The 26561-nt window shown below is 40.6% G+C and overlaps 2 protein-coding genes across 4 annotated transcripts in view; both read left to right on the top strand.

Annotated features, from left to right (window-relative positions):
• LOC133507888 (sodium-coupled neutral amino acid transporter 3-like) overlaps nucleotides 1–3794 on the top strand; it is a 39313-nt gene extending 35519 nt beyond the window's left edge. For all 3 annotated transcript variants that reach the window (XM_061833433.1, XM_061833430.1, XM_061833432.1), the window contains one exon: nucleotides 946–3794. In XM_061833433.1, coding sequence (XP_061689417.1) covers nucleotides 946–1050 — 105 coding nt within the window. In that variant the 3' untranslated portion in view covers nucleotides 1051–3794. The remainder of the gene's footprint in view (nucleotides 1–945) is intronic.
• Nucleotides 3795–5837: 2043 nt separating this feature from the next.
• LOC133507175 (guanine nucleotide-binding protein G(i) subunit alpha-2-like) overlaps nucleotides 5838–26561 on the top strand; it is a 62313-nt gene continuing 41589 nt past the window's right edge. Inside the window, exon 1 of the mRNA XM_061831972.1 lies at nucleotides 5838–6680. Coding sequence (XP_061687956.1) covers nucleotides 6563–6680 — 118 coding nt within the window. The 5' untranslated portion in view covers nucleotides 5838–6562. The remainder of the gene's footprint in view (nucleotides 6681–26561) is intronic.

The raw sequence follows: 26561 nt of genomic DNA, 5'->3' as shown, positions 1-26561 counted from the left end.
AGAAGAATTTAAGGTGGAGGTGGGACTGCATCAGGGATCCAGGCTGAGCCCCTTCCTGTTCGCTGTGGTAATGGATAGGCTGGTTAGACTGGAATCCCCTTGGACCATGATGATATGGTGATCTGCAGTGAAAGCAGGGAGCAGCCAGAGGAACAATTAGAAAGATGGAGACATGCACTGGAAAGGAGAGGAATGAAGATTAGCCGAAGTAAAACAGAATGTATGTGGATGAATGTGAGTGGCGGTGGAGGAGGAGTGACACTCCAGGGAGAAGAGATAGTGAGGGTGGACGACTTCAATGACTTAGGGTCAACAATACAGAGCAATGGTGAGTGCGGTAAGGAAGTGAAGAAACGGGTCCAAGCGGGTTGGAACTGATGGCGGAAGGTCTCTGGTGTGTTATGTGAAAGAAGAGTGTCTGCTAGGATGAAGGGCAAAGTTTACAAAACAGTGGTGAGGCCCGCCATGATGTACAGATTAGAGACGGTGGCGCTGAAGAAACAACAGGAAGCAGAGCTGGAAGTGGCAGAAATGACGATGTTGAGATTTTCGCTTTGAGTGAGCAGGTTGTATAGGATTAGAAATGAGCTCATTAGAGGGACAGCCAAAGTTGGATGTTTTGGAGACAAGGTCCGAGAGAGCAGACTGAGATGGTTTGGACATGTCCAGACGCGAGTGAGTGAGTACATTGGTAGAAGGGTGCTGAGGATGGAGCTGTCAGGCAAAAGAGTGAGAGGAAGGTTGATGGATGTTGTGAGGGAGGACACGAGGACAGTGGGTGTTAGAGAGGAAGAAGCACGAAATAGTCTTAGATGGAAAAAGATGACACTCTGTGGCAACCCCTAACGGGACAAGCCGAAAGAAAAAGAAGAAGAATAAACTAAATGATAATCCCACCAATTCCTTATTTGAATGTGATAATTCAGTTTTCTGTCTATCTTCCAGGCGGCTTGCTTTGCTGGGCTTGGCTTCCTGTTCATGATCATGAGTCTCAGCTTTATCATTATTGACTGGACTTCAGGCAGCAGCAAAGCCAGCAGTGGCCATTAAACCAGCTTCGTCAGACCCCCCCCCCCTCCCATCCCCATCCCCATCCAGGAATTTAAATCTGGTTTTATGTGTTCTTATTCCTTCGTGGTTTTTACTTTGGATCTTCCATAGAGAATATCGGGAGGGCGCCATGTCTCTGCACAAAACAAACTTTGTACTGTAAATCTTGCCACACAACACTACCAGACGGAGAGAAGTCCATTTTAAGGTGGGTGGGGGTGCCTTGTAAAGGGGGAGGTGTACAAAAGAGGAAAAAGCAACAATGTAGGAAGCTGCTTTCTTTCCATGTTCATCTGTCACTGTCCTGTGAGGCTGGTCTGCAGTCCTGCGGGTACTGCAATACACGCGTTCTTTTCAGCATGGAAAATGTACCGAATAGAAGAAATACTTGCGCAATGTGTCCGCAAACTTCAGCCTCCGTCCAAGCCCTCGTGTCGTGCTGACGGAACACATTTTCCAAAACATTCCTTCATTTTATGATCAAATTAGATGTTTTTAATCATGTAAATAAAAAAAAAATATCGCTCGTATTCCTTTAGAATTTAGCTCCTGGCCATCTTAAAATGACTTCAGGTGGATACTTATCGTACAAGAGGTGCCTTGAGATACAAGTTTAATTCGTCCTGTGATAAACAACCAAATTTCTTTTTATACTGTGTTTTTTAAATGAGAAAATTAACACTACAGTATTGTGCTTCATAAAAGCATACAATAATGACCTAATTAAATGGAATGTAAAGTATTCCACAGTTTTGCCAGAATTTTTTTCTTTTACTTTGGTTCAATGGACATTGTACTGCTTCTTCTGGTGTGCTCGCCTTAGTCTCTTCTGGGCAATATAGTATAGAAATAGAAATACCGTAATTTCCGGCCTACAAGCCGCGGCTTTTTTCACATGCTTTCAACCCTACGGTTTATGCGGTGATGCGGCGATAGTGTTAGCGCAGCGCTAGCATTAGCGCACCAGGTTATAAGCCTCGCTACACAGAAAGAGTTTAACGCTGTGTAGCTGTTAGCGTTAAACTCTTTCTGTGTACCGAGGCGTATAACCAGGTGCGCTCTGCAGGCCGAGAATTACGGTATACATGAAGAAGAGTTTGACAAATGACTCAGTACGCTGAATTATACTACAAAGGATGAAGACTATATGCCTACGAGTATTGTTATACTGTCTGTTTTGCTGCTTCACCGTTTGAGTTAAATATCTGTTGTTTGAAGGTTGAGAACACCGTAACACTGGCGCTATTTGTTATCTCATCTATGGCGCTTTGTATTGCTTGTTAGCATTAAGGTAAAAAGACAAAAATGTGGTTGGTATGATTCTCTTCAAGCATAATTTGGGAGTATACTTCAAGTGGAAGTGGCATTCAACTGCTCGAAGCCCCTTTTCAAGAATTGTTCACTATCCGCAAACGCTTGCGAAGTGAATTGACTCAAGTTGAGTTCACCGCCACCATAAATCACTCATATCTCAAATTTAACGCTCCGAACGAGCACTCGTATCTCACTCTTATCTCAAGGCACCACTGTCTTTTTGTTTTTTTCAATGATTGCCGATACTGAAGACCTCAAGAAAATTACCTCTCAGTGTTCCTTCTTTTTAATAATAATAAAAAGAGTTTATGTGCGTTGTTACTGAGATCAACTCGACAACAGGGTCCACTCGAGCAGTGGCCGGCGACAGTTGTTTTGTCTTCACTCGTGTTTCTACCCAACAATGGGAAATCAAAGACATGCGATACTGTTGCGATGTCGCTGTTTAGCATGAGCACTTTTTTTCGACTAAAAGCACAACATCTTGTAGCCGTTCTATGTGTGCGAAACATGTTCAGCGTGTGTGGGCGTGTCCCCTTTTTGTATAACCCAACGTATGCTGTATTAATCAGTTAGTAGCAACGTGTCAATGGGTGTTATATCGAATACTACTTGAATTAACGTGAACTTTTCCTAACATTCCTCTCCTGATCTATTTAGTAGAGCAAAGGTGACCCAAGTTAGTTGGACGTATCGTCATACAAGTTTTGTCTTATTTATATAAGAAAGCATCCCAACTACGGTGGGTTTATGCAGCGGTGTTGTCAAATTTGAATGTACTCACAAGCGAGAAGTACAACTCAAGTGTTTGAATCTGATCTCGTGCAAATGTGTTTTATGATGTCACTGGTGTGCTGCACAAAATCATTAGTGATCTTGTCAACCTTTCTGTATTTTTTTTTAATATGGTCATACTGCTCAGTGCTGTGTTGTCGTTCTTCCAATTTGCTAACACAACAAATATTTTGTATCCCTCTTTTTTTCTTTTGTGTCTGGTTTCAAGGTTTTTCTATTCATACGCAGAAGGGATCCATTTGGGTCCACCACTGTATCCTTAATCATTAAAATGGCTCTCAAAATGATTTTGATTCACCGTGCACAATAGAAAATTCCACAAAAATACGTAATATCAATAACGGTGTTATACTCTTGTCGGCGGCTGATCTGCGTTGACCTCTGAACTCTTCGTCAGCTGTCTGTGACCCTCTTTGTGGTGTATTGATTGAAAAGTAATATCAAATGTTGAGATTGGCCAGCATTTATAAATAAATGTAAATACACGTACACCCTTTATATTCATATGCATATCTAATTTGTATCATGTAAATAGCAGTTAGTTTTAGTCAAATAAAATATATATATATAATTTTCAAAGTGCTTTTAAACCTCGTCTTTCGATCGGTGTCTATTTTCTTGTCTCTATTTTAATATGTCGCTGGCAGAATTATACTGTAAACAATATTGCAATAAAGATAATGAAGCCCAATTATCTTTGCATCTGTCTTACTAAATAGAATATAAATAAGGGTTGTTCAAAACAGCACACGTATGGAAAAAATACGTATATAGTTTAGTGACACTTGTCAAATATTCATCCATTTTTCTATATTTCGCGTCCAAGCTGACTTTGAGCCAAGTGGTGGAAAACACTCTGGCCTGGTGGGAACTGGCCAGATTTTTATCATCAAACCCAAACCTCTGAATTGTGAGACAACCCGCTAGTACGCAGTGCTGCATGATTATACATTACTGTATATTAAAAATTGAAAGGGGAGCGATACGTTTGGGATTTGTGGTTTTCCATTTGTCAGCACAACGATCAAGTAAGTTTTACATGTAGCATGCAATACATACAAAACATTTGAATGAAATCCAATCTTACCTGTAAACACAAAGCTGCAGCAATATAATTTTTTTCTTACTTTTATTGTAGCTTACGTTTTCCCGTCTTGCAAATGTTATTTATGTCGCTGCATATATAAAGAATATTTGCCTTCAAATATGCATTTGTTGAACAGTGCAGTACATTTGAAGATTACAATATTGTCCACGAGGTGTCGCTGTAGCCCTGTTGACGGGCCCTCAACGCGTCGCGTCGCCGTTCACCAGGCTGCTTATGCTCACAAGGGTCGCGGGAGTGCTGGAGCAGATCTCAGCTAACCTTTTATTTCAATACTAAACCCCTAAATATAAATACTAAATCACAATACTGCTACTATAGTCGATTAGGAGAAAATTTCAATTAATACAGAATGAAATACCAATTAGGCGGTGGAGCAAGTACAGTGAGAGGACGGGAGATCAAATCCCAAGCCCCGCCTGTCATTTCAAAACCACATGGAGCAAAGTTCAATTTGTTGTTGAACACTTTAATATTTGACATTTGTTTTAACTAAGTGCGCCGAAAAGAGGAAAAAAGGCAACTCCCCAAATTTCACTTAGAGGGAAAACTACTGTGGTCACCGAAGAACCCAAAGGATCAACATAACTTCAAACTTGGTTTGGCAAGCAGCATGGCATGGAAAACTGACTCACCAGACGAGACCAACTGGCAGAACAGGAAAAGGACAGACTATGTGGGTCATTTGGGGGAATTGGGTGACTTTTCAATGTGCTTTGGAAAAATAAACATAGTGACAGGATAACTGTGGTCAAGAAAGCTGGAAAGGACCATAGCAGGATTTCTGTCATATTGACATAACATTTGACAATACACATTTGATAACACAACAACCTAACATAATTGGAGTACTAGAATTTACACACTGTTCAAAACATCAGCAGGTTATCTGCAGCGAGAGGAGAATAGATTACAAAAACATGAAACACATTTTATTTTAAAAAACGTTTGGTTATATTATGAACTAATTCATGAGCAATTGTATATTCTAAAAGTTATTGTATTGTTTTATGTGATTTAGTAACATGTGACACTTTCACTTTTTTTAAAACCTCATTTATGAATGACATGGCCCATCTACTCAGCTGGAAAACATTGGCCTTACAGTTCTGAGGTCACAGGTTCGATCCCAGACGCGCCTGTGTGGAGTTTGCATGTTCTCCCCGTGTCTGCGGTTTCCTCCCACAACATTATTTGGACACTCTAAATCGCCCGTAAGTGTGATTGTGTGTGTGGCTATTTGTCTCCATGTGCCCTGCGATTGGCTGGCAACCACTTCAGGGTGTACCCTGCCTCCTGCCCGTTGACAGCTGGGATAGGTTCTAGCAACACCCGTGACCCTTGTTAGGATAAGCAGCAAAGAAAATGAATGGATGACCCATCTATCAACATGAAAAATAAATTTTACCTTTGAGCACAAAAATGTATCCACAGCTGTTCTAAAGCTACAAGATAACCATAATAAATAAAAATAGTCGTAATAATATGTGGCGGTTAACACACAAATGTACTACTGCCATTGAGAAAAAAAAAGCCGAATGGTGGATATGACTACATTTCCCAAGAAGCCCAGCGCCGACCGAGGGGGCGGGGCACTGCTTTTCTCTCGGCTCGCTTCCTTTTTTGTTTTCTCTCCGCGGAAGGTTGTCGCTGTTGAGCGGACTCGGGAGGGCGACTACTCGCTGACGCCGCTTGTGTCAGTCGTGGCTGGAGGGGAACTTGACCGCGGCGGCCCCCGGGTGTGGCTTCAAACGTGACAAATCTCCACCGCGTTGAAAGAATGCGTGACGTCGCAAAGACAGTAGGACAAAGACTTCTCTAAAATTACAACAACAAGAAAAAGAACGTCCATTGTGAGCGCGCGTGCCGACTCTTTTCATTAACCTGACTCGCGTTTTTTTTTTTTTTTGTACAGCTGGAATACTCCCCCCCCCTCCCTTTTTTTAAGGGAACTTCCGGAGACGTTTTTTCGTGAGTTTATTATGCTTTAAAGGAAGTGCGGAATTTGTTCAAACTTAACAAAAGTAGCTTGCCTGCATTTAAAAAGTTCATCAGGGCTGCTCCTTCCAAAGAGAGAGACTCATGCTGCTTTTGTGACCAAGCAAGTGGCTCGATTTGACTGCAAAAAGGGGTTCGGTGGACCGTCCCTCACCCCCCCCCCCCAAAGAAAAAAGAAAAAGGAAGTCGCTTTACTCAAGTTTAGATTACTTTTCCCAAAACGACGGCATCGAGCCTCGTATTTCCTCCCAGGTGATTTTGACCACAAAAGCAGCAGTCCTGAAGCGAGCACTCGGAACCATGGGCTGCACCGTGAGCCAGGAGGATAAAGCCGCGGCCGAGAGGTCCAAAATGATTGATAAGAACCTGCGGGAAGATGGAGAGAAGGCGGCCAGAGAAGTGAAACTGCTGCTACTGGGTGAGTCGTCCATCCTGCCCCCCCCCCCCACACTCCCCCTGTTCAAAGCTCACCACTTGTGCAGTACAAAGTTGAATTGTATGTTCTCATAGCTCGATTTACTACATTCATTCATACCCTTAAAACGTCTCGCCCAGTGGACACCAGGCCCTTTTGTGTGGTTTACAATAAGATGCCCCCCTCACGCTTGGACTTTATGGGCTGCAATTGCCATTACACCCTGTGTGGCCTTGCATGGTCTCACTGGTGTCCCCCCACAAAGGCCCCATTTGAGAAATTGGTCAAAAGGTTGCAGTCCAAACACGAGCATTTGTCTGTCTTCAGTCATGTTAGATGGGGAGTGAGTAACACCAACATTTGAGGGTTATTTTTTCTGCTTTATGGGCAGATTTAGTAAAAAAAAAAAAAAAAAAAAGTTTGCTGGGTCAGACTCCACTACAAGGTTTGCCTGATAATGAGCGAGCTGCTGTTTGGTCAAAGGGTGAACAGCCCTGACTTTTCCCAGAAGTGTCCAGGCGGGAATATGCTCACCTCTAGTCAAAACAAGACTGAGTGAGAGGGGGGAAGTCCTTCCAACGCTCTTGCAGAATTCTCTTCATGGGTCCAAGTAGGGGATTGTGAACGCCTCATTTCCACGCAGTCATTTTCTCTTCAGCCGTTCTAAATGCTTCTTAGTATTTACCTTGGAGATTAAATAAAGGGAATGAAAGTCATGCACTGCATAGAGGCCTTAAAGTTAACGTGCTGTGCTGTATTGTATCTCATGCTAACTCATTTCAAACGTTAAATGGGCAGTTTGAGCACATTAAACACATTAAAGTCTTAACACCTTTTAAATCAAAGTACCATGGCCTTCATAGGCTTAATCCGCCTCTTAATGTCACCACTCACGTGGGACACTTCAAGAAACTATCAACAAAATTCAATCAACTGGCACACGACTGTCCCATATCCAGTTATACTGTAGTATGATAGACATTCTTAACATTTCATTTTTTCAATATAAGAGTTTACATGTTTTCACACAATGTGCATCAGTATGTAAAATTTACACTTTCTTTTAACATAATACGCATCACTATATCTATATTTGACTGCAGTAGTTTAAAGTAAACAACATGCACTGTTGTCCGCTTTGTGATTGGATCAGATGACAAGATTATAACCCTTTTTTTTTCTTTTTTGTTCTCTTTTTCTTTGGCCTGATTTGTGATCATGGCTCATTTCCCAGACACATTTTTATAAGGACCCTATGATGCAAAAATGAAAAGTTTGTAGTGTGACAAAAGAACCCTGAGACTTAATTATTTATGCCCGCTGATGTCGAGTATTAGAAGCACAGTACGTTGCCTCGTATGCCCTGCTGACCGTTGTCAACATTTTATTCACAGGGTCAAACCGATGTTTACAAAACTTTAAAGCATGAATTGACAGCAGGTCAGCCTCTTTGCTAACAAACATTTGTGCTAGCACTAGATCGATTTGTTGCCTCCTTGCGAGCGATATGAAAAGTATGTGAACATTACCTCAAGCTGTTCTTGAAGAATGGATAGTCCAAAGCACCTGGGGACAACACCACACCACTCAACTTTGCCATATCTTATTTAAAAAAATTATAATTTACTGTAAAATTAGAGGTAATCCTATTTGCATGTCTAGCTTTTCTCATCACCGTACACCAGCACTTTGGTTAGCGGACATTTGTTGTCAAATTGTTAGTTTAACGTGGTAGTTTTGCCAGTGAGATACAGCTAGGGGTGACGGACTACTTGAAGCAAGAACATTTTGCCTTCTGTGTGGAGAATCTTTAGCAAGCCCAAAGTCCTCACAGTACGACTGCGAATGATGCGTGCAGTGAATGTTGCTTATCACGAGTTTTTTTGGGCCCTACATCGCCCAGGACCTTTGCGATGTGACTAATTCCACATGCTCACATCGCGGTGATGACGATCAAACAAAATATTCTGCAGCCCTAGGAGACTCCACGTCTCGATGGCTTCAGGACATGATTAACTTATTGGCTCCCATTAATAAATCAAATATCTATTTTGACTAGGAGTGCTGGGAATGTTTAATCAACAATGAATACATTGATTTAGTATGTCCGTCCCTCAGTGGAACCTCTAGATTTGATTGTTTAAATTTTGCCTTCCTCACTAAAAGAAAAAAAAGGGGGCAGGTTCTTATTGTTGTTTGTAATTTTTATGTCCCTCAGTGGAACCTCTAGATTTGATTGTTTAAATTTTGCCTTCCTCACTAAAAGAAAAAGGGGGCAGGTTCTTATTGTTGTTTGTAATTTTTATTTATTTAAAGGTAAGAGCAGCATCAACAAGTGTTATAAACCGAAGCACCTGACGAATATGCCTTTGATGTTTTGTCAAATTAGCGAGTTCCCATTCAATAAATTTCCTCTTCCGGCGTGTCCCAATGGAGTTTCCTGTGTTAAGAGTATTTTGCTGTCAGCCAGTTAAAATGATGCATTGTTGAGCGTCAATAGTCATGTGGGTGAGTGAGAACAATAAAGATGACGGTGGAAGAGACCGTAAAGTCGATGCAGTGTAGTCAACTGCTAATGTTGACTTCTTGCTCTTGCTAGTTGACAATTGGTCCAAGGATTTTGATTATTCTTTTAGCTTTCAAGTGAACATGATAGCATACAAAGGGTACATTCTTACACTGGTGACAGTTCCTAACATTGGCTGGATAGTTAATCAAGATTAATGACGGCAACAGTTTCCACAGTTCTCTCCGATCATTTATCTGGTCATTTTCTCGTTTTCCTCCTCACTGTTGCCATTTTAGCAGCTCCGTGATCGCAGCTTCCCTGAGCTGATTTGTCATCTTGTCCCCCAGATAGAACATAAAGGCTCAGAATAGACGGGCTGTTTTCTCCTCTCCTGTGCTCTTTGAAGACATAGCTAGTTGTTAAGTTGTGCCCCCTGGTTAGAAGGCTAATGATACACTCTGCTCTGTACTACAGGTTTCATAGCAGTAATTACTATCCAGCAGGCTTCGTGAGAACTGAGAACAATAGAGCGCTAAATCGGAGCTATGTTCATGAAAGAAATCATAAAGATGCTGTTTCTAAAAAAACAAAAAGGAAAATTGGTCAATGAGTTGGAAGCCTCAAAGCTGCATGGATGGTCATTCTCCCTTTGGAGTAAAGCCGACATGATTGCCTTTAGCAGTCATATCTTAGTATTGAGCGTGATGGTGGTGTGACACACTTCAAGGGTGTTCGATAATACCATGTATTTTTTTTTCCATCATTTAGCATCTGTTGCAGCAACTGCAAAAAACTCTCACTTCTTTCTTTCTTTGGCCACATCATCTGACTGGAACTGAGCCTTTTCAGCCAGACGCTGATGTAGGACTTTAAAAAAAAAAAAAAAAATCTTAACCATATTGTTCATCAATCCATGCAATGGCTCATTTATCAAATGTGAATTAATTTGCTTTAGGATCTACTGTACTTTCCCATTAGCTAGGACCTTTGCAGTCTATTCAGGCATTCCAGAAAGCGGGGAGGGGGGGGGGGGGGAAAGAAACACAAAATGGCACGAAAAGGCGGTATTCACTGGACCAACATCGGTGCAAGCATGCATGGTCGGCCATTGTTTGGTAGTCCAGCATTGATGGACAAGAGAACACCATGTCTCAATCTTTGGTGATTAACGCTTCCCCACAGTGTTTTTTTTTTTTTTTTTTTTTTAATGCTACATTTGGTGTTCATTTGGCTTAATATTTATAAGGGTTGCTGTGTCATCAAGGTCATTATGTCACACAATATTGCCACGTTCTGCACAGAAGGTTTGACTGGATGTATTTGCACAAGTGTAAGACCCCGTTTTGAACATCTTCCCATCTTCCCATATTTTCAAGACTAGACAAATTTAAAAAAAATGGCCCCTGTTCATAAAGAGTGCTGAAATGTGTTTCATGTCGTCTTACAAAGAAACACGGATGTCCTCCATCTTCAAATAATACAGTTTGATAATGTTGCCGTGCACGTGCTTGTTTGCAGGTTCCACAAAGCTGTTGTGTAAACAAACCGATGAAACAACAGTTATCATTTTTTCTGCAAAAAAAAATGCCATTTAGACAGGCTATCATGATGGTTCTCAACTTACTATCAAAACAAATATTAAAATGTTACCTTTTGGAGGCGCCTATAACAGCTGAGGATTGCAAATTTAGATTTTGACTGTCTTCACATCTGAAAGTTAGGGTTTTCAAAATATTTAAAATTAAAATTTTTCCATTACTTTTACCACTTGGATGTAATAGTACCCCCATGACACAAACATTAACTGGCATCTTTTTTTTTTTTTTTAATTCCACTGGGGTGAGCATTATTTCTTCATTGTTCATTTACAGTTAGAACCACAATGATACTGAACAGCCTCTTTGTTCTTGCACGAAGGAGTAGTTAAAAAAAAATGCTACAGTCGTGTTCAAAATAATAGCAGCCCAACATGACTAACCAGATTAATCCACGTTTTCCATATAATTTTTCTTGCTACATGTCAAACATGTTACTAGTAGGTGCAGTAGATGCTCAGAAAACCAACAAGATGAATCATTCATGATAGTCACACTTTTAAGGCTGTGCAAATGGGCAATTTGTTGAAAGGGGTGTGTTTAAAAAAAAAAAAAAAAAAAGCCTGCCATAGACTTAACAAACTCAAAACTATTTTGTACAAAAGTTTTTTTTTTTTTTTTTTTTTTTTTTTGTGGTTCTTGGATTTACCAATCCTTTGAATCACTAAACTAGTAGTTAATTGTTTGACTACAGTTTTTTGTAACTGCTTCAAATACGTGTGCCATCGCGTCAACCAACTTCTGCCACCTTTCAGATGTTATTCCACTCCGGGAGTCCTTAACAGCTTTCCACAAATTATTTTAATTTTTTTGGTTTTGCTTCAGAAACAGCATTTTTGATGTCACCCCACAAGTTCTAAATTGGATTAAGGTCCGGAGATTCGGCAAGGCACTCCATGACATTAACTTTGTTGGTTCGGAACCAAGACCTGTTTTCTAATGTGTTTGGAGTCATTATCTTGTTGAAGCATTGAAGGGCATGTCCTTTTCAGCATGAGGCAACATGACTAAGTATTTTGTCAGATGCAAACTGATCCATGATCCCTGGATAAATGGCGGGGTCGTCTCACAAAGTTGCCCCTGGGCCCAAAAAGAACAATTTCACTCTCATCAGTGCACAAAATGTTCTTACATTTCTCTTTATCAATTGCACAGCCTTCAAAGTGTGTATTTGTATATACAGGGGCTCCTTGGTCTACGACTAAGATCCATTCCTACAGTAGTGACTTAACTTGAATTTCGACTCAAGTCGGATTCCACCATTAAAGTCAGAATTTACATCAAAATACTTTGTGTAAAAAGCAAATATATTGAAATGAACAAGATGATGTACTTATTAGCATTACTGCTGAGAGGTGGATGGAGAAGAAGAAGAAGGGGAGGCTGTACTTGGCTCTACTGCAAAGGAATCTGGTCCTCAATCCTCTCCATCTCGACGAGTATCAAAAAATACCTTGTTTTGTGATCATTGTATCTGACATTGGAACGGAACCCTTCACATGCGTTAAAATATGGGCTTTATCTTTAATAATTGCCAACACGGTCGACCGACTGAAGCCTTGGTGGTGTAGGTGTCTCTCCTTTCTCCAATCTTTTTATGATCTTGAGCTTTGTTTCCATGGTAATGGATATTGCTTTGGCTGCAGAAGCATTCCTAAAAGACAACAGCTTTCTTCTTTGGGGGTATAATGTATAAAAAGGAGGGCGAAAAATGCAAAGATACTCCCGGCGCACAAACACAGACAAGCGATAGCCAGACAAAATGGCGAATAGGGGACGGGCATTGTAAAGACGAAACGTCTTGGGTTGAGACCGTATTAACCCGAGGACTACTGGGTTTGTTGGTTTTCTGAGAATCTACTGCACCTACTGGTAACTTGTTTGACACGGATTAATGTGGTTAGTCACATTGGACTGCTATTGTTTTGAATATTTGTATATGGACATCTTTCTGTAAATGAAGACCTGAAGTGAAAAGTTGTGGTGGTATCTTATTTTCCATTTAGTTGTGGAGTTAAGGCAAATCCTTAGTATTACCGTGAGTGCAGCGTAGGTAAATGTAGTTTTAAAGCAACCTGTCTAGATTATAAAGTTGTTGTAAAGTTAGTTATTGGATTGTATGCGTTGCTTCAGTTTTTCCACCCACCCCAATGCATTGAAATCCCCATTTACTACAGCAATGAGTTAACACTGCTCCACTGTGTGCAAACAAATAAACGCAATTAAGCGTTTTCATTGCATGTCCTTTCTGTTAATTGCACCAGAAAGCTTTGGTTGTTGTTGTTTTTTTCCCCTTTCCTGGGAAAGTCATTAGTTAATGTGAAATGGACAGTTTAATACATAGAGGCTTAAAGACCTCATTAACAGGTAACCCTCCCTCCCTGTACGGCTCTTGATTGACATTTAATTTTTTCCCACTCCACTATGGACTTGCAGAGATTTTCTCATGACTTTTTTGGCTCCCTATCAATTTCCATTTTTTCATAATACTAAGTTCCTTGGGACAGTGTGGAAAATCACAGCATGCAATTGGGAGAGTTTCTGCATAATGCACTGTACACAGTTACACGTGCATATATAATACATTGTGGCAGTGGTTTGACACGCCTTGCTGTTGCCTGCAGGCACAGCAGCAAGTGACTTGTAACCTAAATATTAATAAACTGAAAACCCAGCCCGTTTTTAAGTTTGTAGTAATAGTGTGAAGAGGACAACCTCATATGATCTATTAGATGACGTGGACGGTCACTTAGTTATTTTAGAACTGGAGATACCAGACGTTCACTGTAATACCCTCCAGGGAGTCCGTGTTGGTTTGGTTCAGTCTGCAATGTTGACTCAGCCTGCCTGCTAATTAGCCGCTAGCAAGCGTCGTTGCAGACCCGCTGAGAGTGACCATAGCCAGTCCCAAAATAACGTTTTTAAAAATAACTCCCAATTACTGACCAAAGCTCCTTACATTGTCAGTGAAAGGAGCGCCAACATGCCCATTCAAAGAAACTCATCGATTTTTGCCAGTTGGCTTGACTGCTGGTGGCTCGCTCATGCTCAGTTCTGCTGGTCTGATGCTTTTTTTTTTTTTTTTTTTTTTTTGACGCTTTGTGACGCACGAGGGGAAAAAAAGCTATTTGGGGAAAAGAAACACATTTGCGCATCACCTAGCTATAAAGGTAGTCATACATCCCCTGGATATCAAATAAAGCTGTGACCGTCAAGCATGTAACAGTAACATGGATACTTTATTATCCTGTACAACTTCACTAGTTTGTAATTGGCCACCCTTCAAATTAGGAATTGACCAATTTTCACCAAACAATTGATTTTGGCTTCACACTGTTCAAAGCAGGGGTGCTCAATGCGTTGATTGCGATGGCGTGCAGAGAAAAAAAAAGACAGCCGTATTTTTCTGACCTTCAGCTAATCCATTTTAATGTTAATCCTCACATCAAATTGTGCTTTGCAAATACTTTTGAGGCCGAACATGATCCATTCTGGGATGCTGGCGCAGAAATGTTTTGAGTATTTTGCCTGAAAGTATTGGTCAAATTACCACTTGAATCTGAGGTGTAGCTAACTTCACTGTGCGTTTAATTGTGCAGGCAGCTGGCTTTTGTTTTTTTTTCAGTTTTAGAAAAAAAAAACATCTTCTGCAAAATCCCTCACACTTCCTGTTTCCTGTTCCTTTGACTCACGAACCATTGTCATTATACTGAGCAATTTCAAGTCAGTCTGAATAAATTGTATGTCCTTCCTTCCTTTTTAAACAATAGATGAGTCAGATTGAGCTAACGAGCCGCGACACAAAATGGATGGGTTAATAGTTAATGTATGTGGGTAAATACAGTATTGTTATTGTGTTTTTTGCGATGAGAGACGGGAGCCTTTTCATTAGTCTGGATGCTGGCACACCTGGTGGAAAAATGTCAGCTAAAATATAGCTTTCAGTTGTCCTTTTTTCCAGTTTGATGGCTACCGAAGGTGACTTATTCTCCTGCCTCTCAGTCCACGTTTCCTTGCTGCATCGACGCTTTTCCTCCCTGTTATCAAAGCGGTTAACCGGCACAATAACAGCTGGCTGGCGAGTGTTGAGGGGGAAATATATATATATATATATATATTAAACTTTGTCACATGAATTAATACATACAGGATCAGTGTTGGGAAAGTTTTTCTATGTGAACTATTTCAAAGTTCAGGTCACCGTTCCAAAGTTTCACTGGACCAAAAATGAACGAGTTCATAATTTTTAGTCGTTTTACCCCCTAATATGTTGATAATTGGCTTTTACTCTGAACATACTCGCATTGAATTTCCCCGTTGTTGCCACCCATTCAGGCCACACTAGTAGCTAGCGGCAGCTTTCACCTGATGATCCCAAAAACATGAGGAAAAATCAATTGCTTGAGTTCAAACAAAAAGAGGACTTGTGGTGTAGAGTGTTAGCCTCACTGTTCTGTGGACTGGGGTTCAAATCCGGGCCCGGCCGATGTGGAGTTTGCATGTTGTTCCCGTGCCTGCGTGGGTTTTCTCCAGATGATTCTGAATTGGCCCTCGGTGTGATTGTGAGTGCGACTATTGTTTGTCTCTGTGTGCCCTGTGATTGGCTGCCAACCAGTTCAGGGTGTCCCTTTCTTCCTGCCCAATGATAGCTGGGATAGGCTCCAGCACTCCTGTGACTCTCGTCAGGTTAAGCAGCTCAGAAAGTGGATGGATGGGACTTTTGACCTTAATGTGCAAACAAAAACACACAACAAAGTATGACAGGAACATCACAGTTTTAACTATGACTATGACTATTGTGCACATGTATGATGCCATGACGATGCTCAAACAAAATATTGCAGAACCTCAGTGTGACGCACAGGTGAGCAGATCAAGTGTTAATGTGTCAGGCTTGTCTTTGATGCAATTATGGAACAAGCCCTGAAGATAAAGAAGCCTCTGCAGAATGTCAAACCTTTTTTTCTATCCCACACCATTTACAACAGCGCAGTTTAGGTGTAATAGAATTTTAATCATGATTGAGATTTAGATAAAATGTGCCTGATTGCCTTTTTTTTTTTAACATTTAAAGTGCAGGTACTTCTGCATTATAAAAAGTGCTTCATATCCAGCACGCTTGTGACCATTGTGTGAGGACAAGCGGTACAGAAAAGGGATGAATGAATGCAGCAGTGCTTGCAACCTACTCAGCCAGCCAACAGGTGGTGAATATATGGTTAAGGCTTTATAAATAAGCGTTGTTATTGTAATCTGGTGCCAACTTAAAAATAAAAGCCTAAAATGACATTGATGTCCAATATGGTGAAATCAGGCCTCTTTGCACATTGACGGAGATGTGGCGTGTCCTTTATTAACAATCGTTGAAGTGGCTGTTTTACAAAAACATCATGGATGGGAAAAATAATTTTCGATATCCCACTGTAGGTATGTCTCCAACTTCACGGTGGGCCCCGCAAAAACAAAGTGCAGTGTGTAAGCCCGAGGGCCATGAAAGCTCTGTCTCCTCTCCGCAAATACTAATACAGTCGTCCTGAATAATCCCCGTCACCTCTCCATTGCACACTACACATTATTTTCCTTATTCATTTTTTTCCCCATTTCTTTTTTATGGTACTGTCCTGGGTAATATTGTTTTAAACTTCCATCCATCCAGTTTCCAAGACGCTTATTGTGCTCAGATGTTACAATTGACTCTCGAGCCATGTTCGTCATGCGTGCCCTTTACCTCGGAAAATAAGTGAAAGAAGAGGAAGGAGGAAGTGTTCACTTAAAGCGTGCAAGCTTGTAGACGGCATGCACAGACGGAACAGTAACTGTTGCAAAACTGAGAAGCAACATCAGCTTCCCCAACTCAAATATGGTTTCCTACTCCAGCTCTCTTGGTGAGTGGCTGGTTCTGGAAATCGTTCAAATTTTCTTCGTGTTTAGTTAAAAATCATTGTTTTTTACCACCACAAGAGTTACGCCCATACAACTCAAAATATTGTGCATTGGTTACTGTATTTATTCCCTGCTGGTGTGTAGTAGTGAATTAGGTTGTGTACATTCTATTAATTTAATAATATTTCTGCCTCTGGTCAGTGCCTGTAGCCGAAAATTTCGCATCAGTAAGGCTCATCACTTTGTGTAAGGTAAGTTCGCTAAGAGGTTTGCGTGCTCGTGGCAACTTGAGCTCGTCATTGTTGCTGCTGTATTAATAACACAGTACGCTAATTATCACGATACTGTTGGCAACTTCTTGGTATTAGAGAAAGGTTAACAGTACAGGTGGGGCAAACATTTGAAAGGAGGAGTACCGAAAACCTTTTTTTTCTTGTTCGCCGAGGCCTGCTCAATAGGCTTTTGTAGTTTTTGTGATTTTTTTTTTTTTTTTTTTTTTTCCCATAGGATTGTTTGAAAACATGTCTTCACATCATGTTACAATGCACTTCTATCTCTATCCATCCAATATTTACATTAGTATACAGTCCCCCCAAAATGCTATTATTGCTGCAGCAATGATCATGCTATTCTCACAATAGCAAAACTGTTCATTGAGAAATTGTCTTCACTAAATTAACAGAATTTGTCTTTGTTTATTCAGGATAGAAGATTGATGTAATTTCCGGCCTACAGAGCACACCAGATTGTAAAACTCACCCAGTACATTTGTAAAGGAAATACTATTTGGTACATACATAAGCCGCAAGTGCCCACATTGAAACACAAGATATTTACAAAGAAGGACAGTACACAAAGAAGGACGGTACACAGAGTTTTCAAAGTTTTAATACCTTAGCTTAGTTTAACACAGCAACAACACGGTAGCATGAACAAGGCTGGGAGGAAAAAAAAAAAACCTACGTAGAAACACTGTAGCACAGCACTAACAGCCAGTTTAAAAAAAAAAACACCCCTAAATCACTGAGACGCGGCAGTAACACAGCATAAACATGCTAGCGCGACGCTAACAGGGCCAGTTAAAAAAAAAAAAAAAACATACCAATGAAAATCACTGAGACATGGCAGTAACAGAGCAGCAACACGCTAGCACAGCACTAACAGGGCCGGTTAAAAAAAAAACTTACCGTTACAAGTCACTTCCTCGCCACATATATTCCACTGGTCTCACTCTTACCTTTTCTGCTCGAGTGCCCCCTCGCGGCCGTTAGAAAAAATGCACAAATTAGCTGCATCACCGCATAAGCCGGGGGCTTGAAAGGGGCTTACAGGCCAGAAATTACAATAGATGTGGCTGCTATTCAAACTAACAAAAATTATTGCTGACACACACTGATTTACTTGGGTCAGAAAGGCAGGAACCCTCTCAAAGGCAACGCTGGTATAGAAACAGCCATGTGACAGTAAACAAAATAATCATGGGACTCCTACATAGTTTCTTTTCCTCCGCTTAGTAATATTTTAAAGTGGATTTTTTTCTGAGCAGCATCTCTCTTTTTTTGTTTGAAATGTAGACATTACAATTGAACAGGTGAAAGTGTAGGAGTTTTATTTTTGCAGTGATATAGTGGACTGCTTTTGTCATTTTTGGAAGGAATGTAATGTAATTGCAGAGGTTTGTTTTAATGGGAGTTAAAATTATTATTCCCTGTCTTTGTGAGGTTCATTCACCAATGATTTTCGACTCACTAGTACAGCAGTAAAGAGTGACACTGTTAAATTGGGTGGGGGAGAGGCAGTGGTGACATGGGGAGATCCGACTTACGGGGGCTCCCGAAGGTGGCTGCCGCGAGCCGTGACGCTGGCTTTGCAAAGTGGGGGACCGAGAAACTGATGCTGACCCGTGGGTAAGAGTTTGATTGGATAGAGCTTGGCGTGAACAGCGAGGTGCCTCTGCTCGCCCAGTCGATTGTGAAGTGACACTTTGACGTTGAATTTTTTTTCAATATGCTTCCCCAATTGGGAATATTGAATGTTTTGGTAGTTCCCCTAACACTATTTTTGATTTGCTACGGGCAGTCGAGAATCAAAACTTCGAGCCTTGGTCTCTTCGGTTATCGGATTACTTCAATGTGAAGTCACGGCACACTTTTCAAAAGTCCTCAGGGTTCTCGGGGTACAATCCCTTTTATCCCTTATGTAATAGATACATCAAAATACTTCAGTCTCCATGACGACATAACACTAGAGGGAAAAAATGAGCATTTCTAGTGATTTGGGTGACCTGATGCTTGAAACCGATGTGTCCATACTTTCCCCTCGTCTTCCCTATTTTACCCCAGGGCCAGAAACTATTTTGGTTTTCAGTTTCCGCTTTGCACATGATGGAGATTAGCAAGTACAGTTCATGCAGTACTCCCTGCAACTGTGTTTATTTTACCAAGGCTCTGCAAAAACACAATTCACTCCTCAAGTTTGTGTCCTCCATCGCATCGCCGCACACAATGTGGAGTTTTCTCATCCCTCCTCCTAGTCATGCTTAAATGTTGAAGTTCCTTTGGGAAGTCTAGGATTGGGGCTTTCTTTGTGTGATCATATCATGAAACATGTACTGTAAACCATTATCCCGAGTCACTCCTCCCACAGTCCATTTCCTCCTCCTTGCCATTATTGGAAATGAGCTCAGTTCACTTCCCCCGCCTCCATCCTCATCTCTTTAACCTGTCATTTTCTGAGTCGAAAGGCCTGCCACTCCTGAACTCCACTTGGGGCCTGCACTCTGCACTCTCAGACGCAGCTGAAACAAAGTACAATCCACCAAAAAGGACAATGGTGGCAGTGACACTTAAAGATGGTTATGTGGAATCAAAACCAGAGGCTAATGAGTGAGGAGGAAGACTGACAATGTGCTGGAGATTCAAATTACGTTAAAAATGGTCTTCCCTGGGAGTTTTTATTCAAGACCTGTTTTCCTGAAGAAATCACTCATTGTTTTGTGGGAATGAGTGATGGAGGGCAGCACATAAAGAGCAAAAGAGTGTCTACCTGATGGAAAGGTAGTCAAATTATGTAATAATTCTGCTCTCAGAAGACAGAAAAATGGCACTTTTCCATTGGCAAAAATAGGTGGGGATGGTTTCAAGCCCAGTTAGCAGATGCCATACCTGAAATCCCTCCCTATCATTCATTGGGGAAGCAGATTTATCATCCCTGCATCCGTGATATTTCTGAGGGTACAACATCTGTTGCTCTTTCTCCCCTCTGCATGTTTTAGTGTTTTACTCTGCTTTGCTACTGCTGTCCCTTTCGTCAGCTCCAAAGTAGTAATTTCCTTGCTTTGGCTAACAATAAGAAAAGATTCAGATTGATATATGTTTAATTTGTTGTGTTTTTCACAGTTCCCCGCTAATATTTTGATGTAAAAACTTTACTTGAACATGAGATGGCAGAGCTTGTTGGTACTGTAGAGAGGAGGGGAATTCTGAGCTGTGGCCACAGACACAACAAGTACGGTGCCTTGCATAACTAAACCAGCACGGGCCTCTGTGGGGGAGAAGGATGGTGGGAATAGTTTGGATATCACACCGGGTGAAATGTCTGGACTCAGTTCACTACTCTTGACAAGTAGACCACATTACAGTCGTGCACACTGATGGAAGGTATTTCTTTACAATGAACATATATTAACAATGTAGAACATGAACAATTTTACATGGTAAAATGTAATTAATATGGTTGTGCGGTGGTAGTTGGCACGTTCTCCCTGTGCTGGTGTTGATTTTTCGAGTACACCGGCTTCCTCCCACTTTACCAAAACATGCATGTTAGGTCAAGTGAAAACTTAGAATTTTCCATAGTTGTGTGAATGTCTGTATGATCATTGTGATTGTCTGACGACCAGTACTGGGTCTACCATGGTTCTCACCCAAAGTCAAATGGGATAGATTTCGCCTCCACCATGACCCTAATGATGATAAGCACTATAGAAAATAGTTGGATGGATGGATAAGTGACAAAGATTGACAAATTCGACCACCGTGTGTGTCCTTCCTTACTTTTGCTATGTTGAGCTTTGTTTTGTGTAGTGTGTTGCAAAGTTTATATACTACTGATGAGTTGTACTTAGGAAAGATGTTGGTCACCTTGAGTCATTTTAGTTCCTTTCATTTTGGTTCTCATTGGTGTGAGATGACATGTTCAACGCCTGCTGGGTCTACCATGGTTCTCACCCAAAGTCAAATGGGATAGGTTTCGCCTCCACCATGACCCTAATGATGATAAGCACTATAGAAAATAGTTGGATGGATGGATAAGTGACAAAGATTGACAAATTCGACCACCGTGTGTGTCCTTCCTTACTTTTGCTATGTTGAGCTTTGTTTTGTGTAGTGTGTTGCAAAGTTTATATACTACTGATGAGTTGTACTTAGGAAAGATGTTGGTCACCTTGAGTCATTTTAGTTCCTTTCATTTTGGTTCTCATTGGTGTGAGATGACATGTTCAACGCCTGCTTTGACCTCATTCTTTCTTAGATCAGCAGAGGTGACACCAAGCAATCAAAGATCTGTAGGAAAAAAAATCCAGTGTGAAACTTCCAAGACACTATACAAAGTTTCACTACACATTCTACTCCGAGATCCTAGACAAACTAGAAATTTAAATAATCTTCTACCAGGGTTTGGTTGTTGCCATTGTATCATGGTTTAACTTAGTCTTTTTTTTTTTTTTTTCAAATAATTGTTCATCTTCCATCCATCCGTTGTATGTTCTGCTTAAAAATAGGTCTCATTGCGCCATCTGACTTGCAATTTAACATCAGATAAAGTACCATAATTCTCGGCAGAGCGCACCTGGTTATAAGCCTCACCCAGTACATTTGTAAGGGAAATACCATTTGTAACACGCTAGCGCAGTGCTAATAGGGCCGGACCGGTAAAAGTCACTTCCTCGTCACATCTATCCCACCGGTCTTACTCTTACCTTTTCCACTCGAGTGCGCCCTTGCGGCCGTTAGGAAAAAATGCACAAATTAGCCGCATCACCGCATAAACCGCAGGGTTGAAAGCGTGTGAAAAAAGTCGCAATTTATAGGCCGGATATTACTGTACAGTTAGTAAAGTGTAACTTCTAAATGGAGTGGTACACGATGGCTGTGTGTAATGAATATAAATGTGTCTTTGTTGTTGTGAAGGAATTGAAGCCATTTAGAGTGAAGTGAGGCCACTTAATGTGTATGTGTTGCTGCTTTTAACAAATGCTTTCAAGCCCTCCAACCATTATTTGGTTATCACACTTGAAACTGTGTTTTTCTTTGCATTTCATGAATTAATGAGCTTTGTTCTGGGTTACATTATTTTAGGCTTTTAATAGAGCTTGTTAAAACAATGTGACATCTTACTTGTCTTCACGAAAATACATCATTTGTCCGACATAGTGTTAAATCTGTGATACTCAACCAGGATGACGTGGCAGACTAGTGTCGTCAGAGATAAGAGTTGCTGTGGGAAATTACCCAATTTCACTCAATGTGTGAGAAAATTATTCATCACAAATGTATCTTTGTTCAGCGTCCTATACCAGTGACGTATAGTGACGGGCCGAATGACATCTTTCCATTAAATGGAAGAGCTAAACCTCAGTATCCACCTGTTGCCTCATACAATTGAATAAATTATGGCTTGCTGTGAGTTCATCAGATTTGTATTCAATGGATTTTGAGTAAATTGAGAATTACATTCAAGGCTCAAATTAAGGTTTCAGATCGCAGGTTGTGGGATAAAATTCCCATTTTGCACCTCAAATACTACGCTGAAAACTTGAACTGCCAATCAGTTTTACAACGTATATTGTTGTGGTGAGTCGACGAGAGTGGGACGGCTGTGCCATTTTGTGTGTGTGTGTGTGTGTGTGTGTGTGTGTGTGTGTGTGTGTGTGTGTGTGTAACGTAAAACAAAGCTATTACTCTTCAATGTGGAACAAGATCTTTGTACTTCTGAATTATTTTGCCACTTTGTGACATTTAAAATAACTGAATAAAACAGATCGTCCTCACCTGATCTTGATCAACTGAAAATCACGTGATCTACCCTGAATTTCGATCATGTGATCTGATTTTGACATGCCAAATATATGTATAATACATAAAAACACACTGGCGTCTTTGCCATTTCTGATTATTTCTCTATCTGTTATGCAGATGGTTTTTGTCATTTCCGGTTTTTGAACTCATCTGTCACTTCCTTTTTTTCCAACTTGCTGAATATAAAAGGGAAGTAGATGCAAGTCTTTTATTTGGCTGGTGATATTAATGTATCAGACCACAATCTCGGTGAACACGTCATGTACAGTATGCATGGCATGCACATGTCATTCTGCGAATCATTATCCACTATAAGTACAAGTAACACGCCCATCCTGTTGCGCATTTCTACTTCAATAGATTTGTGTGGCCACCGCACAGAATATTTTCTGGCTTTGCCAGTCTATTAACATAAGCGAGTGGTATTTTCAGTGTGAGCGAAGTTCCATTTGCTCTCATCTTAGATAAGTGTTGCTGTTAAATGAAAGCTGCTTTCTGTTACTCTGAAGTTGGAATACCACTGGAGTAATTGACTATGATTATCCCTGAATATACTGAGGTGATTTACCTCTTCAGCTTGAACGGAGATAAATGAGTGGTTTATGGCTGTTTGCTCAAAGCTGCAGCTTAACTGACCGTGCACCAATCTTGGCCGAGTGAAAGCTCACCGGCATGTTTCTCGTCGTCACTCAAAATCAGCATTTTGCAGGCACTCTTGTCACAACACTTGTTGTATAGATCAGTAGTCTGAATACCACTGTTTTACTTTCTAGTAAACTCGTGACTTGAATGTGATTTTATACGCAGGTAGAAATTCTGTTGAGCAGTTCCCACACAATGGAAAAAATAGGGAAACTGTTACAAAACTACTCCTATGCTCTTTGTGGTCTTCATTTGTAAGGTGAAAGAGGTCTCTTTGACCTGATCCAACTGGCAGAGGAACAATTCCTTTTGATAACCAGAGAACATTCGAACAATGTAAATCATGGATCAGACTGATGACTAGGGATGTCCTGAGCCCACTTTTCTACTCCAGAGCTGATACAGATATCGCAGCATTCAATTTGGGCCAACAATATCGGTCTGATCCGATATCAGTAATAATCATTATTATTACAAATGATATTTTTAAGGTTCAAAATAATGTTTAGTTTTTTTTTTTTTTTTTTTTTTTTCTAGTCAGTATGTGGTGAATATATCATTTGCTTTCTCTGTGTGAGAAAATACACCTTTGACCTATAACTATATGAAACTGGGGTTTAGTTTTATTGTGTGCGTTTTGGCCTATGAAAGGCAGTGCGATTCACGCAATATATAGACGTGCAGTAACAAAGTATAAGTCACGATCTAATATAGTTTTGTCAAAGTGTTTGAAGAATATATACCAGTGAGTGTTGTATGTTTGTAAATAATAGTTTTACAGCGTTTCTGTACCAATAGTTTTGAGAGATATAAATGGTGCAAGTTCAATGCGACTGTTCATTAGGCCATAACAATTTTGGTGAACTAAAACGAAAGAAAGGCTGTGAACATTCGAACATTATGAACATTGAACATTCAATCAGCGTAATTTTTTTTTTATGGTCATGCAAATTTAGCTTTACAGTGAACTTAAACTGCAGTGTCATTACATGACTTTGAGCAAGCAACATTCACACTTATTTTTATTATGTTAGCACCTTAGCATCCTGTTGCGATCACGTGGGATCTGCATACCATCCCAGGGCTTCTGGATAGAAGTGCTGGAGTGGCGCATAGATGATTTGTTTTGGCTCATATTCGACTGAGTGACACCCCAAAAGGTGATTTTAACTAAAGGTAGCGTGTCAATGGATGAGACCACTATCATGGCGAGCATGTCATCTTTACAGTGTGAATGGCATTAACATGACAATAGCTTCCACTAGTATTGGATTACATTGCTGCATGTCTTTCCATCGCTTAAAGGAGGATAATTAGCAAGATCAAGGTCACGTTATAGTATTTTTTTCCATTTGTGAGTGTACTGTAGTGTGATTTTTAACGAAAGTAGTGGAGGATAATTAATGTTCAGGCCAGTTGTCCTTTTTGGCAGTGGTTATTCATTCATTTGTCCATACTAACTCACCATAACTCTTTTTCCTTTTTACATTCTTGCATTTACTCCTGACCAGTCAGAAGTGAGTGACTTGCTTCAGGACAGTCAGCAATAAATTCCATACATGCATTTTAAATACCGTTTGTCATCATTAGGCACAGCAGTCATGTGAGAATAATCAATAACTCATCTTGACCAAGGATGACAAACTCCTGATTATCTTTTGTCAGTCTTGTGCCCAGAGGGATAATAAAAGTGAATTTGTCCTCATAATGGGGTCAGAAATGGGTCGGCCCAACAATCCTAAATATCAAATGTTATCAAATGTCATGTTTAATATTATTTGTTTGGGGAAAACTGACTTCTCCCAAGTCATGACTCTTGAGAATAGGGACCTGAAATGGAAGGTAGCCATTCGAGATGGGACATGACTGATGAACAAGGATGCGTGCATGAAAAATGTCCCACCCAAGTGACTAATATACGAGCCATTAGCATAATTTGAGAACTCACTTGTGACCAACATCCTTGTCCATGTTTTGTCTTGTTTTTTGCCATGTATCGTTTTCCTTTTTGTTGCATCGCATTTAATTACGCCACGCCGGTTTCTGTCCTGGAAAACTAGATTCTAAATCAGTGGTGGAACAAAATTTTTTGATATGCTGTGTTGATCTTATTAGAGCACACCGAATCCAGTCTGATTAAAACTGTTAATTGCCCTTTTTTATCTTGTAATCTTCATTTGAGGTCTGTAATAGATCAAATATATCTCATACGGTTAAAACAATATTTGTGTGTACCAAATCTAAGGGTCCTGGGTGAGCTGGACCATATCCTTGTTGACTTTGGACCATTGGCAGAGAGTCTATCCTCTGAGCTTTGGAAGACACAACTGTTCTGGTCCAGCAGTAATCAATTCCAGTTGACCACATACTTGGTGATCAATTAATAATGCATAAGAAGTGGTATCGAAAGCTCTCATGCTCCACACCAATTTGATGCACATTTTTTTGTTTGTTCTGTCTGTGAGGAGCAGTGCGTGGTATTGAACACAAGTTGTGGTAAAGATGGACAAAAGCAAAGTGTGAAGAGAATAAATGTACAGATGGGACAAGTAAAAAGGGAAAGAGGGCATGGGTGAGCAGACTGAAAGAAAATGGTGAAGGAAGCAGGGGGGAGGTGGTGGGAGCTATATAGCAGTCAGAACAGTGACAGAGTTGAAGCAGGTCTGGACGCAGTCTCTGGCAGTCACACAGCAGTGAGGGCTTTATTGTGATTTGTAATTATGTGGTTTTCTGTGGGGCCTCAGCTTGGTGCGCTCCCACACTGGGGCTCTTTTTAGTCAGGGAATACTGAGTAGGAGAACAGCGAGAGGGGCGGGGCCTGGCTCGATGTTAACTATTTCAGTTTAACCGCAAGAAGCAGGCATGGCAGGAGCAGGAAATGGGGCCAGTCTTGGTGGACCTGTTTGACAATTCTAACTTTACTTTTGTGGCAAGTTTGTTGCACAACAACTGTGTAGTACGCACGTGAGCTGAGATGCAGGTGTGATTTATTTTTGTCCACTTATATGCAAATTGCTTTCAAAGGTGGGCCCTTATCAAGAGAGTGACGTAGGGATCAGCAAATGTTTCGTTAGCAAATTATTCAAGTTAATACATTTAATTGTTAAAGCCCTAATTACCACTGTGAATTTTCACATGGTTTCTCTCCAGTTGCTGTGTCATGATACCAAAATTC

Source organism: Syngnathoides biaculeatus, chromosome 10, assembly GCF_019802595.1.
Source record: "Syngnathoides biaculeatus isolate LvHL_M chromosome 10, ASM1980259v1, whole genome shotgun sequence".
Taxonomy (NCBI): domain Eukaryota; kingdom Metazoa; phylum Chordata; class Actinopteri; order Syngnathiformes; family Syngnathidae; genus Syngnathoides; species Syngnathoides biaculeatus.
Note: the sequence above shows the minus strand (reverse complement) of the source record. Positions and strands in the feature narration are given on the sequence as shown.